The following is a 13,443-nucleotide window of genomic DNA, read 5'->3' as shown; positions in this document are numbered from 1 at the left end:
CCCCTAAGGGAGGGAGCCCCAGAGCAGCTGTGCTCCCACCGCGAACACCTGGTGCCAGGAGCGTCTCCTGCTCTGATATTTGGCCTCTGCCCCCGGCTCCTGACACGGAGTCCCCAAGTCCCTTGGAATCTCCTGGGGGGACGGGAGCCTGTTTGGTCATGGATGGGGCTGTCCTTAAAGAGCCCACGCCATGGTTACTGAGCTAGAACTTTCAGCCCCCCGGCATTCTCTGCAGAGGGCGAGGGCAGAGGTGGAGGGAAGCCTCGATCATGCCCATGGGATGAAACCTCTGAAACATCCCCTAAGGGAGCAGGTTCAGGGGCCTTCCAAGTTAGGGAACAAATCCGCCGTACCAGGACAGAGATGCACCCCAACTCCATGGGGACAGACTGCTGCACTAGGGAGCCCCCGACGCCTCACCCTGATGCCTCTTCACCAGGCTGCTCACCTGTACCCCTCATCATACCCTTCATAAGGAACACTTTATAATGAACTGGTGTTTCCCTGAGTCCCGTGGGCTGCTGAGCAAACTGCAGAACTCGAGAGGGGGTCATGGGAACCCCCAGAATCCAGAGTTGGTCAGACGGACACACAGGTGGCAGCCTCGGACTCGGGCCTGGCGTGTGAAATAAGGGCGGCCCTGTGGGTTCAGCACCCCCCCCGTGCTGACTCCAGGCAGAAGGGCTCAGAACTGGACGAACTGCAGGACGCCCAGATCACAGCCCACACGTGTGCCCAAAGAGGCCTCCGTGCGCCGGGAAAGGAAGCAGAGACTGTCCTTTTCACGGATCAGCCGTTTGTCCCTTTCTGTGTTCAGAGAAGCGGGTCCACTGATCTCGGGCGCGCAGGCTGCCGAGAAGCATGTCTCCGGCAAGAACAAGGGCCGTGTCGCGATGACGAGAGAGAAGAAGGGGTGTGAGGGCGGAGCTGATCTGGGGACAGGAGGTCCTCACACGACACAGCCGCCCACAGAGGCACAAAGGCCATGGCCCCCGGCCCACAGCTCCCCAGGGAAACCCCGCAGTCACTCAGCATCGGGAGCCGCACCCTCACCGACGGAACAGGCAGAAGCTGCCGGAACGCCGGGACCTGGACACGCTCGGAACCCAGGGAGCAAGCTGACACTCAAGGGCTGGACGGCCTTCAAGTGCGCGTTTACCAAGACGACCACCCTCAGCCCAGAAAACAAGTCTCAGTACATCTGGAAGCACTGAGACCAGACAGAGCACCCCTGCCCACGACAGAACTAAACTGGAAATCAGTAACCAAAACATGTCTAAACAAGGTGCAGGAGCTGAAAATCAAAACAACGAAATTCTAAATAACACATCAGCCAAAGGAGAAGTTACAAGACAAACACAAATGTAGTTTGCACTGAATGAGAAGGGAAAAAAAAAAAACCACAAAAAACCCCAAAAACCAACACATCAACAATGTTTGGGATGCCGGTCAAGCAGCGCCCGGAAGGAAGTTCACAGCATTAAGTGCTTCCGCGAGCAAAGCAGAAAGGCTGAGTGCACAAAGCTGCCTCGTTAAGAAACTGCAAGGAGAACAGTTAGCCCTAAAGGGAGCAGAAGAGAGGAAACAATAAAGACGGGAAATCGATGCGATAGGAAATCATTACAAAAAAGTTAGCAAAACTAAAAGCTAGTTCTCAGAAAAGATCAGGAAAATAAAAAAACTTCTGGCCAAGCTGACTGAGGACAAGGACAGAAGACACAAATGCCAACATCAGAAGTGGCAGAGGGACGTCAGTCAGTACAGACCCTAAACGTGTGGAATCTTATCAACAACGTGTGTCAATAAACTCACCAAGTCACGGGAGCTGGGCACACACTTGAAAGACGGGAACTACCCCATCAAACGCAATGTCCACAACCTTCCCAGGGAGAGAATGTCCAACCCCAATGCTTCACCGTGAATTCTGCCAACGTTTAACGTAGAACACCAGCCCAGTTCTAAACACGTGGCTCCGGAAAAGAGGGCAATAGCCCAACCAATTCTGTGAGGCCAGGCCACCCTGCTACCGAACCAGAGAACTCACTAGACAAGGCATCTCTAGATGGGCGTCTTTCCGGAGCCTGGATTTAAACCCTAACAAGACACAAGCAATCAGGATCCAAAAGCACGTAAGCAGGAAGAGACAGGATTTATGATGAAATGGGATTCATCCAAAGGCGCAAGACGGCTCGAGGGAAGAAGAAAAACCACAGGAGCCCTCAGTACGTGCAGAAAAGCACTGGGCAAATTTCAACACGCCTTCGAGATTTCACACAGTACAAGGGCTCTCAGCAAACTAGGTTCCTCAACCTGGTAAAGGACACAGGGGCAGCTGCAGCCCCCACACTGCGCCTGCGGGGAGCGACGCGCCCTAAGGCCGGGGGGGGGCTGTGCCGTTCCCACACCCTGAGACAACGTCCTCAGGGAGGCCTGGCCAGCACAGTGAACAGGGCAGGAAAGAGGATACGAGACCCGCAGATGACAGAGGAAACGGGGACACCCTCTTTACCTCTGGAGGACGTGATCGTCTAGTAGAAACCCCTAAGGAACCTGAAAAAGTGATCTGATGAGTATGTTTCGTCCAAAGTCAACACACAAAAATCAACAGTACTTCTGTACACTTCAAGGAACAGCCGTCAACTGCAGTAAAATAACGCTACTGACGGTATCATCAAAGATAGGAAACACTGGGTTATGCCCAAGTAGTCATACGTTTGATGAAAGATGAACATGACAAAACGGTACTGAGAGAAATTAACGATGACTTGAAGTCTGAGAAATGCCGGGGTCATAACCCAGCAGACTCGATGTTGGAAAGGCGTGGACTGTCCCCAAATCCACCTGCGCACTCAGACGATCACAAGCCGAATCCCAGCAGGCCTCTTTCGCAGACGTGCGGAAGGTGATTCTGAAGTTCATGTGGGAATGCAGAGACACCAGAACAGTCTCAGCACTTGAGAATCAGAGAGAAGCAGGAAAATCGGCACTGCCTGAAACGAACACAGCAGTGAAGCTACAGCAGCGGGGCCGTGCTGTCCTGCTGTGACAGACAACCCGTCACCGACACCCAAGAGCGTCCAGGGACAGACTCACGCACGGCAATTCCCGTGGGAAGAAGGTGCCGAGGCAAGTCAGCGGGAGGACGAGGTGCCCAACGAGTGGGTCTGGGGCCACTGGGCACCGTGTGCAGAGATGCACCTTCCCTCCTACCCCACACATGCCAGTGCCCAACTCAGAGTGCAGCACAGCCCTGAAGGGGAGCGCGGCCCCAATCGGCCGTTAGAAGAAAACACAAGAGAAGGATCCTACTGGCTTGGATTTTCCAGCACGTCTCACCAAGGATACAAATGCATAAACCAAGCAGGGGAAAAATCTGAAAGCTGGACACAATCAAAATGAAAAACGTTTGCAATTCCAAAGACTGCTACGAGAGCAGAAAGACGAGCGAGCACGGGGAGACAGCGTCTGCTGCACGTACCTCTGACGAAGGGCTGGGGCCCAGAATGCTTGCAAAGCGCATGACTCACTAGTGAGAAAACACCAGATTTCTAAGCGGGCAGATGATCTGAACAGGCGTGTCGCCAAAGAAGGCACGCAATGACAAGTGGGCACATTGAAAAGATGCCCACTCAGTACTGCCCGCCACTAGAAATGTGCAAATTAAAACAAGTTATCTCCATATACCCAATAGGATAGAGCTGTGGTCTGAATGTTTGTGTCCCCCCCCACCCCGCCCGAGGTGATGGCGTTAGGAGGTGGAGCCTTTGGGAGGCGATGAGGTCATGAAGGTGGTGCCCTATGAACGGGATTAGTGTCCTTAGAAAAGGGACTCCAGAGAGCTCCCTCACCGCTTCTTCCGGGTGAGGACACAGCAAGAAACTTCTGTACCCCAGAGGACAGCCCGCACAGAACCAGCCCTGCTGACACCTTGGTCTGGGACGTCCAGCCTCCAGAACCATGAGAAGCAAACTTCTGTTGTTTATAAGCCACCCAGTCTGCAGGATTTGGTACATCAGCCTGAACCAAGACAAATGGCTACAGTGAGAGAGAGAAAAGCAAGCGTGCAGAGGACGTGGAGAGACGGGAACCCACACGTGCGGGTGGGGACGCAAGATGGCGCAGCTGCCGTGGAAGTCAGCTGGGTGGCCCCTCCGTCAGTCAAACACAGAAATACCACATGACCCAGCAATTCCACTCCTAGGTATGTGTACACACACACACACCACCGCCGCCCCCCAGCCAAAAGAACTGAAAACGGGGCCTCACACAAACACTCATACTCAAATGTTCACAGTAGCACTGCTCACAACAGCCAAAAGGTGGAAACCACCCAAACGCCCATCTATGGGTGAGTGAATAAGCAGAACGGGGTCCAAGCACCTAATGGAATATGACCCAGCCATGAAAAGGAGTGAAGCTCTGACACGGGCTACCACGTGGATGGACCTTGAGGACATGACGCCAAGTAAAGGAAAGAAGCCAGACACAGGACAATTCGTGTATTGGTTCCATTAATATGAAAGCTTTAGAACAGGCAAATCCACAGAGACAAGAAGCAGAGGAGCGGTGTCAGGGGCTGGGGGAGGGGGAACGCAGTGATGCCAAGGGGCCCAGAGCGTCTTTTGGGGTGATGCGAATGCTCTGTAACTAGACAGTGGTAAGGGTCGTGCAACACTGTGTATGTAATAAGGGCCCCTAAATTTTAGATTTTAGAATGGCTAACGTGCTGACAGATTTTTATGTGAATTTTACCACAATTAAAAAAAATAAGTACCTACTTCTATTTACATGAAGTTCTAGGAAACTCTAATCCACAGTGACAGAAAGTAGACCAGTGGGGGCCTGGGGCTGGGCCAGGATGGACTGGAAAGAAGCCGATTTGGGGGACGCTGGAAATGCTTCTCATCTCGACTGTCTGCATAGTTTCACGGGGATTCACACACATCAAAGCTCACTAAATGTACACAGTAAACATCTACTGTTTACCTCACATCAGTTATACCTCAAGAGAGCTGCCAAAAAAAGAAAAAGATGCTGATGAGAAACAAATACATAACCAGGGATTGAACATCATCATTAGGGAAATGAGACACGAAGCCACAGTAAGCGACCTCTGCACAGGCACCAGCTCGGCTACAGCTAAGAAGCATCAACACCAAGTGCTGGCAGCTTACGGAGCAACTGGCGTCTCACACACTGCTGGCTGGACACACATAGCGGACAGTCACGCTGGAAGACGGTTTTACAGCTTCTTATAAAATTAAAGATATAGTCACCAGATGACCAAGCAATTCAACTCTGCAGCATTTCTCACCTCAGAGAACTTGCAAAGGTGTCGCACAAATCCCGTGTACAGACAACAGTTTTATTCATGAGACAAAACTGGGAACAACCTTTCATCCACCAGTAAACAGATACACCGAGGGACGTGTGTGCACAGAATGCTACTTAGCAGTAAATGCTAAGGACGAACATTGACGATTAGGCTGGGTGAAAGAGCCAGAAAACCCAAGACAACCACCACATGATCCCATTCACGTGAAATTCTAGAAAAGGCAAAACAACGGCACCATAGGGCCAGGGAGTGACGGTGAGGTAGGCCAGGACCTGGGACGCTTTTGCTGCAGGGCTTGCACATGGACAAACATCTCGTCCAGCAACAGATACAAAGAAACTACAAGGGACTAAAAATAACTGCACACGCGTGCAGCTGGGCAAATTATGAACAAGACACAAAAAAGGCAGAACCTAACTGTCACTTCTGCGGTGCCAGGAGCAAGAGCAGGGTCCTGCACCCGTGATCCCTGTACACGGCACCACCACGGGGGTGGGCGGATGCCCAAGCCACGCCCTCTGGCCCCACCCACTGATCAAGGAGGCCAAGGGACGTCCCTGGGGGATTAGTGTTCCCTACCTTGCCAGTGATGTGGATCCACAGGGGTGAACTTTTATCAAATTCTGTCAAACTGTATACTTAGAACTGGGGAGTGTTACTCTGCGTCCATTATATCTCAATAAAGCTGACTGAAAAATAATTGTTCAATTCAAGAAGCTGGAAAGAAGTGACAACAGAAAAAATGTAAGAAAGTAACAAAAATGAAAGCAGAGGTTCATGAAGGAGATAAACAAAAAATTAAAGTACTCAATGAAGTTGATAGATCTTATCTGAAAAAATATAAGTTAACCTCTAGCATGACTAGTCAAAAGGACTCTGAGATAAATAACCCTACGAAGACAAAGGGTCAAATGTGCAGACTTGATGTTCTTGGATTGAAAGAATCAATACTGCCAAAATGAATATACTACCCAAGGCAATCTACAGATTCAATGCAAACCCTATCAATTTACCAATGGCATTTTTCATAGAACTAGAAGAAAAAAATTTTTAATTTATATGGAAACACAAAGACCCCCAAATAACCAAAGCAATCTTGAGAAGAAAAACAGAGCTGGAGTAATCAGGCTCCCTGGCTTTGGACTACACTACAAAGCTACAGTAATCATAACAGTATGGTTCTGGCATAAAAACATTCAACGGAACAGGATAGAAAGCCCAGAGATAAACCCATGCACCTATGGTCAATTAACCTACGACAAAGGAGGCAAGAATATACAATGGAGAAAAGACAGTCTCTTCAATAAGCGGTGCTGGGAAAGTTGGACAGCTACATGTAAAAGAAAGAAATTAGAACACTGTGTAATACCATACACAAAAAAACCTCAAAATGGATTAAAGACCTAAATGTAAGACTGGATATTATAAAACTCTTACAGGAAAACAAAGACACTCTGACATAAATCACAGCAGTATCTTTTTGAACCTAGCTCCCAGAGTAATGAAAATAAAAACAAAAATAAACAAATGGGACCTAATTAAACTTACAAGCTTTTGCATAGCAAAGGAAATCATCAAAACAAAAAGACAACACACAGAGTGGGAGAATACATTTGCAAACGAAGCAACTGACAAAGGATTTATCTCCAAAATATACAAACAGCTCATGCAGCTCAGTATGAAAGAAAACAAGCCAACTGAAAACTGGGCAGAAGATCTAAATAGTCACTTCTCCATAGAAGACATACAGATGGCCAAAAAGCACATGAAAAGATGCTCAACACTGCTAACTATCAGAGAAATGTAAATCAAAACTACAATGAGGTATCACCTCACACTGGTCAGAATGGCAACTGTTAAAAAATGTACAAGCAATAAATGCTGGGGAGGGTGTGGAGAAAAGGGAACCCTCCTACACTGCCGGTGGGAAGGTAAGTTGGTGCAGCCACTGTGGAGAAGAGTGTGGAGGTTCCTCAGAAACCTAAAAACAGAGTTGCCAAGTGATCCAGCTAACCCACTCCAGGGCATATATCCAAAGAAAACCATAATTTGAAAAGATAAACGCACCCCAATGTTCGTTACAGCACTATTTACAATAGCCAAGACATGGAAGCAACCTAAATGTCCATCAACAGGTGAACGGATAAAGATGTGGTACATACGTACAATGGAATATGACTCAGCCATCAAAGAGAATGAAATCATGCCATTTGCAGCAACATGGATGGACCTAGAGATGATCATACTAAGTGAAGTAAGTCAGACAGAGAAAGACAAATATCATATGATATCACTTATATGTAGAATCTAAAAAAATGATACAAATGAACTTATTAACAAAACAGAAACAGACTCACAAACTTAGAAAGCAAACTTATGGCTACCAAAGGGGAAAGGCAACGGGGAGGGATAAATTAGGGGTCTAGAGTTAACATATACACCCTACTACATACAAGACAGATAATCAACAAGGACCTACTGTATAGCACAGGGTACTCTACTCAATATCGTGTAATAACCTAAGTGGGAAAAAAATTCTGAAATAGAAATAGATATATGTATAAGTGAATCACTTTGCTGTACACCTGAAACTAACACAACATTGTATATCAACTATACTCCAAAAGAAAACAAAAATTTTAAAAGAATCATACGAGAAGATAAGGAAAAGCTTTAGATAATACATTTATAATCATGCCAACGATTGTTTTAGAAAAAAGCATAAATGACCAAAAGTGATCCCAGAAATTAAAACCCTGAATAAAGCAGTAACATTAAAGGAAATTAAAACTCAAAGAGGAAAATGTGGAGGAAAGCGATCACGGCGGAGGAGGAGGAGGAGGACATGGAACTCACATCCTCCCACAAATACAAGAACAACCCACCTGCGTGCGGACCAGCTGTCACCGGACGCCTACTGCACGCTGGCAGGAGACCTCAGACTTCAGAAAGGGCAAGAAAATCTCCATGGAACCAGGCAGGGCAAAACAAAGAAGAGAAAAAGAGAGAGAGAGAAAGGAATGGGGACAGGACCTGGGCCCCAGGGAGGGAGCTGTGGAAGAGGAAAGGTTCCTGCACCCTGGAGAGTGCCCTCGCCGGCAGGGAGATCAGCGTGGACCAAGGGGGAGCTTCAGGGCCTGAGAGAGAGCACAACAGGTCTGAGAAAGGCAACGCGGACAGTGACCTGCACATACGGTGGTCATTGCTGCCCTGTGCTCCCCAGACTGAGACACCCGTCCACTGGGGCGGGTGGGGGCTGGGTGCTGAAGCTTGGGCTTCAGAGGTCAGACCCGGGGAGAGGACGGGGGTTGGCTGCGTGGAGACATCCTGAAGGGGCTGGAGTGTGGCCATGGAGGGTGTACGTGGAAGAAGCCTGGGTCCCCCCGGAGAGGCAAGGCACGATTGTTGGGGGATGTGCAAGGGGAACAGCGGGACCACTGAAGAAGCTTCTCTCCCCAAGCGCGCACGCTCTCAGGCAACAGCACACCGCCTACACGAGCCCCGGGGTGGGCGTGAGCCACCGCTGCTGCGAGAGATGAGGGAGCAGGCAACAATCACTGCCCCTGCCATCCTGGGAGCAGGCCGGCTGCCACTGTGCCTAAGAGACCGGCGAGCAGGTGCTAATCACTGTCCCTGCCCGGCGAGGGCCTTGGGAGCGCGCGCGGGCCACCGCCCCTGCGGAGAGACCTGTCAGCAAGCGCCAATCACTGCCCCTGCTGGTAGGGCCCCGGGAGTGCGCACGGGCTGCCGGCCCCTGCACACCCCTATTACGGGGGTAACAGCAAGCACACGCTGAGGAAAGAGGTGGCAAGCATGCAAACTAAAAGCTGCCCTTGTGCCCAAAATATTAAGGGGCAGAGTCCCACATAAAATAGCCTCCCAAGACTAGAACACGTAATTGTTTCTCCTAAACTCACAGAGTAAGAGAAACGTTAAGTACAAGAAGCAGAGAAACCACTCGCAGTTAACAGACCAAGAGAATTCCCCTGAAGGGACAGACAACGGAACAGACCGCTTCATTCTAACAGACACGAGTTAAAGAGGGGGCAGTAAACACCCTGGAGGAGGAGGGGTCCAGGCGGCGCACAGGAAGAGGCGGAGTTCGAGTCTCCTCACACCAGGGCGCCGGCCAGGTACCAGCGGGGCCTCAGACGTCTAGAGGGAAGGGAGGGGTCCCCAAGCAACCGGGCAGGACGTGGAGGGGAAGGAGGAGGGGAGCAAAAGTGGAGGTGGGATGGGACCAGCACCCTCGGGGCGGGGAGGGGAGGGGTTCCCACATGGCAGGGGGATCAGGGGCTCAGAGGGGAGCGTGGCCGGCGTCTCCCCCGACCACTCGGGCCCTGGTGAGCCTGCCGGGGTCCTGGGCCTACCCCTCAGCCCTCCAGGGCCCCTCCCGCTGTGCTGGGCCTAAGCCCCGCCCCTCAGGCCTCTTCCAGCCCCTTTTTTCTTTTTTCTGCTGTCGTGGTTCTGTTTTGCCTTGTTGTTGTTGTTTTATTTTTAATTTTACAATATTTTTAGTTTTCAAATTTTATTTTAGTTTTTATTCTTTCTTATTGCCCTGCTTTGCCTTTTTTTTTTTTTTCAGTGCCGTGTGGCTTGTGGGATCCCGATTCCGAGGCCGGGGGTCGGGCCTCAGCTCCTGTGGTAGGAGCACCAAGTCCAAACCGCTGGACTAACAGAGAACCTCAGGCCCCAGGGAATGTCAGGCAGTGTGAGGCCACGACCGCAGGGGGACCGCGGGCCACGTCCCCACGCACAGACACCCACCTTGGCCACTCTGCCCATGTCCCCCATGGTGGCCCTCTCGTGCGGGAACTGGGCGAAAGTCCTCTCGATCTTGGCGATGATGGCGTCTACGTTCACCGCGTCCTGCGGGCGGCCTCGGGGGAAGTAGAACGTGGGGATGCTCAGGCTGGCAGCGGGCGGCAGGGGCTGTTCCTTCCTCGTCTGGACCTGAGAGAGAGAGCAGTGAGGACCCAGCACAGTGAGCACCTGCTTCCCGCCGGTGCGTACTGAGCAGAGGCGGGCTGGACCAGAGCGGCTGCCCCGAGCCCAGCGAACCCGACTGTGGACAGAATGCCCAGACCATCACCGGGCTGACTGCAGACACGGGAGGTGACGGGGCCCGTGGCGGAGCGCCACACACACGGCCCTGCTTCCCCGATCCTGCCTCGGGTGTGACCCCTCAGGACAAGGACGGCTGCTGAGAGAACCTGCCCTCCTGCCCTCCCGGGAGGCCAAGGTCGGCACAGGCGGGCTGCCCCCTCGTTTGCGTCTCGCGCCTGGAACCGCCTGGCCCCACACCGCCCTTCCCTGTGGACGGGATGTGAGGCCAGCGCCGTGGCTGGGCACGGCGCTCAGAAAGCACCACAGCCCGAGGGCTCAGCATCCTGGCACAGGGAGCGCCCGGAAGCCAGCCTGGAGCCGCACCGCGCCTTCCAAACGGCAGCGTCAGGATGTCTGCCCGGCGGCCGACGGGGTGACCCGTGAGCTCGGTGCAGTCACAGGTCAGAAGCGTGCACCACGCATGCAAAGGAGGGTTGCGTTCGCCAATGCCCCTGAGTAGACGGGACCAGTCGGTGGAACCACTCAGGAAGCACCTGCTGGGACTGGGCAGGTCTGGGGAGGCCGGGAGGGTGGCTGTGCGCGGCGAGGCTTGCTGCCCCTGGACTGTGGGGCACTGTCCCCTGCACGATGCGCAGTGTGCCTCTGCGCTGGCCCGGGAAGGCCTCCTAGGCGCCAGACACAGCTGCCCCGAGTCACGGCCTGTAATGCCCACGGAGACTCGCATCCGGGCATCCCTGATGGGCAGGGACAGGGAAGCACAGTCCAGCCCACGGCCCACCTCCTGGACACACCCCAGATTCCCTGTGGTTGGGGACACAAGGACACACCGTGACGCAGCAGAAAGAGCCCAGGGTCCTGGTGGGAAGCACTGGAGCGAGGGATGAGCACCCAAGGCCTCAGGCCATGGGACCGGCGGGGGACGGGGAGCGACCAGGTGTTCCAGAGAGGGGACGGCGAGGGGTACGCCCGCCAACGAGGTCTGGGAAACTCAGCGCACCCAGGGCACTAGGGACACACGGAGCCCACGGCCCCTGGGCATCCAGAGACACACGTGGAAAAGCAGATGGAAGGCAAACGCAGGAGAGAGGGCTCACAGGTAGCACTGCCCCTCCAGGGGTGGTTACATCCAGGGGGTTGGGGCGGGCAGCCAGGCCCGCACAGCCAAGGACGGGGCGGGGTGGCGGTGTGCTCACGGCGGGGTGCCCCCGTCCCAGCTGCCCCAACCAGGCACACACAGCACAGCTCCACGCCCACAAGCACCAGGGGCCCCGCCACCAACCTGCAGCCGAGACACAGCACACGGCCCTCAGGAGTCACGCTGTGCACTGATTCTAACGTTGTGAGCGGACGTCACTCCTACAGCCTGCAACTCAGGCCGCTTCTCCACCCGCAACACAGCAGGAGACAGCAGGCATCCCCCTCAGTCACACCTCGGGACCTCCCGCGTCCCCTCGGTCACACCTCGGGATGTCCCACGACCCCTCGGTCACATCAGGGACCTCCTGTGTCCCCTCAGTCACATCTCGGGACCTCCCGCGACCCTTCGGCCACATCAGGGACATCCCGCGTCCCCTCAGTCACATCAGGGACCTCCCGCGTCCCCTGGGTCACACCTCGGGACGTCCCGCGACCCCTCAGTCACATCAGGGACATCCCGCGTCCCCTCGGTCACACCTCGGGACGTCCCCTGTCCCGTCAGCCACATAGGGGATGTCCCGCGTCCCCTTCTGTCACGTCGCGGATGCCCCACGTCTCCTGTGTTTCCTGAGGCCCCAGCTGAGGAGGCAGCTGTTCAGTGCTTGGCGACTTTGCACGGGACAGTGACCGTACCAAGAGGAGGTGGAGCCGTCATGAGTCGGCTGTACCAGGTCCGTGTGGCAGCCTGGGGACACTGGGCGACGAGCTCTGTGATCACCACGGGGCCAACACAATCCTGAGGGGCTGCGTTCAGACTTGGCTCAGTCCTGAGAGGCGAGCGGGAGACGGGAGGCGCCCGGAGGGGAAGGAGAGGCGCAGCAGGCCGCCCTGAGGACCGGCATGGCCACAGGCTGGGGCAGCGACAGCACGGGGATGGGGTGGGGAGACGGCAGGAGGCGGGAGGACAGGCCCCGGAGGAGCCCCTGCCCCGGGAGGGGCCGCGGGACGCCTAACGTTCCATTCAGACTCGGCCCTGTCGGTGCCCAGGGACAGAGGCTGACCCCCTCCTCCCAGCCCTAGGACGTCCTGGCTCTGGGATTTGGTTTCGGGGCAGAGCTGCTGGGCTGTGATGCCCACCTACGGCGGCAAAGAACAGCCGCAAGGGAAGCAAGACCCAGCGCCGGTCCCGAGGACGGAGAGATTCGAGGGTTCACGCGTCACCTGGGGACGCCCAGGCTTCACCTGGGGAATGTTTCCTCCGGTTTCCCTCCTCTGGGCGGGTTCAGTTTTCCTCGCCTGTGTTTGGAGGGCAGGATGGAGCGCAGGCCCCATGTCCTGGGCTGTCACCTGTAGCAGCTCATGGCTCACGCCTGTGGAAAGGGCTGCTGGCTTGCACTGACGCCTCTGGCGGCGGCACTCAGCGCCGGGTGCCACCATCGCCCACCGCCGAAGCAGCTGGGCCGGCTGGTCCCAGGGCAGGCACCCCACCTGCCAAGCCACGGCCGCAGACACATACAGACAAGGTGCCGCTCAACAACACGCGCTATTTTCTCCGCTGTCAGGATGGGGACGCCGCCCTCACCAGCCACCGGGAAGCGAAGGGAAATGAAGCCGCCAAGGACACGGCGGAGTGGAGCCTCGCCTCCTGAGAGCAGGGAGCTCTCCCCACGTCACCAGCTCCGTGGCGCCTGCCCCACGGTCAGCTCGTAGGCCCCTCCCAGGAGAACTGGGCTCAGGCAGGAAGCAACGCGCTCCCAAATAGAAGGTCTGAATTGCAGGATGGGACGAAGGGCAAGGAACATGGTGCCTACATGGGTAAATCCACGCACACGCCCTCCACGTACATCGGTAATGAGAATATTGCTTTACCTCTCTTTAAAGACTCTCTCAGGACAACAACATGA

General features: G+C 54.3%; 1 protein-coding gene across 5 annotated transcripts in view; it reads right to left on the bottom strand.

Annotated features, from left to right (window-relative positions):
• The window catches only part of PPP2R3B (protein phosphatase 2 regulatory subunit B''beta), a 53,061-nt gene that overhangs the window by 19,316 nt on the left and 20,302 nt on the right, over positions 1-13,443 (bottom strand). For 4 of the 5 annotated variants that reach the window (XM_060138821.1, XM_060138822.1, XM_060138823.1 and 1 more), the window contains exon 2: positions 10,103-10,288. In XM_060138821.1, coding sequence (XP_059994804.1) covers positions 10,103-10,288 — 186 coding nt within the window. The other variant, XM_060138825.1, reaches the window with a different exon arrangement.

This window comes from Lagenorhynchus albirostris, chromosome X (assembly GCF_949774975.1).
Source record: "Lagenorhynchus albirostris chromosome X, mLagAlb1.1, whole genome shotgun sequence".
In the NCBI taxonomy this organism is placed as follows: Eukaryota; Metazoa; Chordata; class Mammalia; order Artiodactyla; family Delphinidae; genus Lagenorhynchus; species Lagenorhynchus albirostris.
The sequence above is the reverse complement of the archived record's forward strand: the minus strand, read 5'-3'. Positions and strand labels throughout refer to the sequence as shown.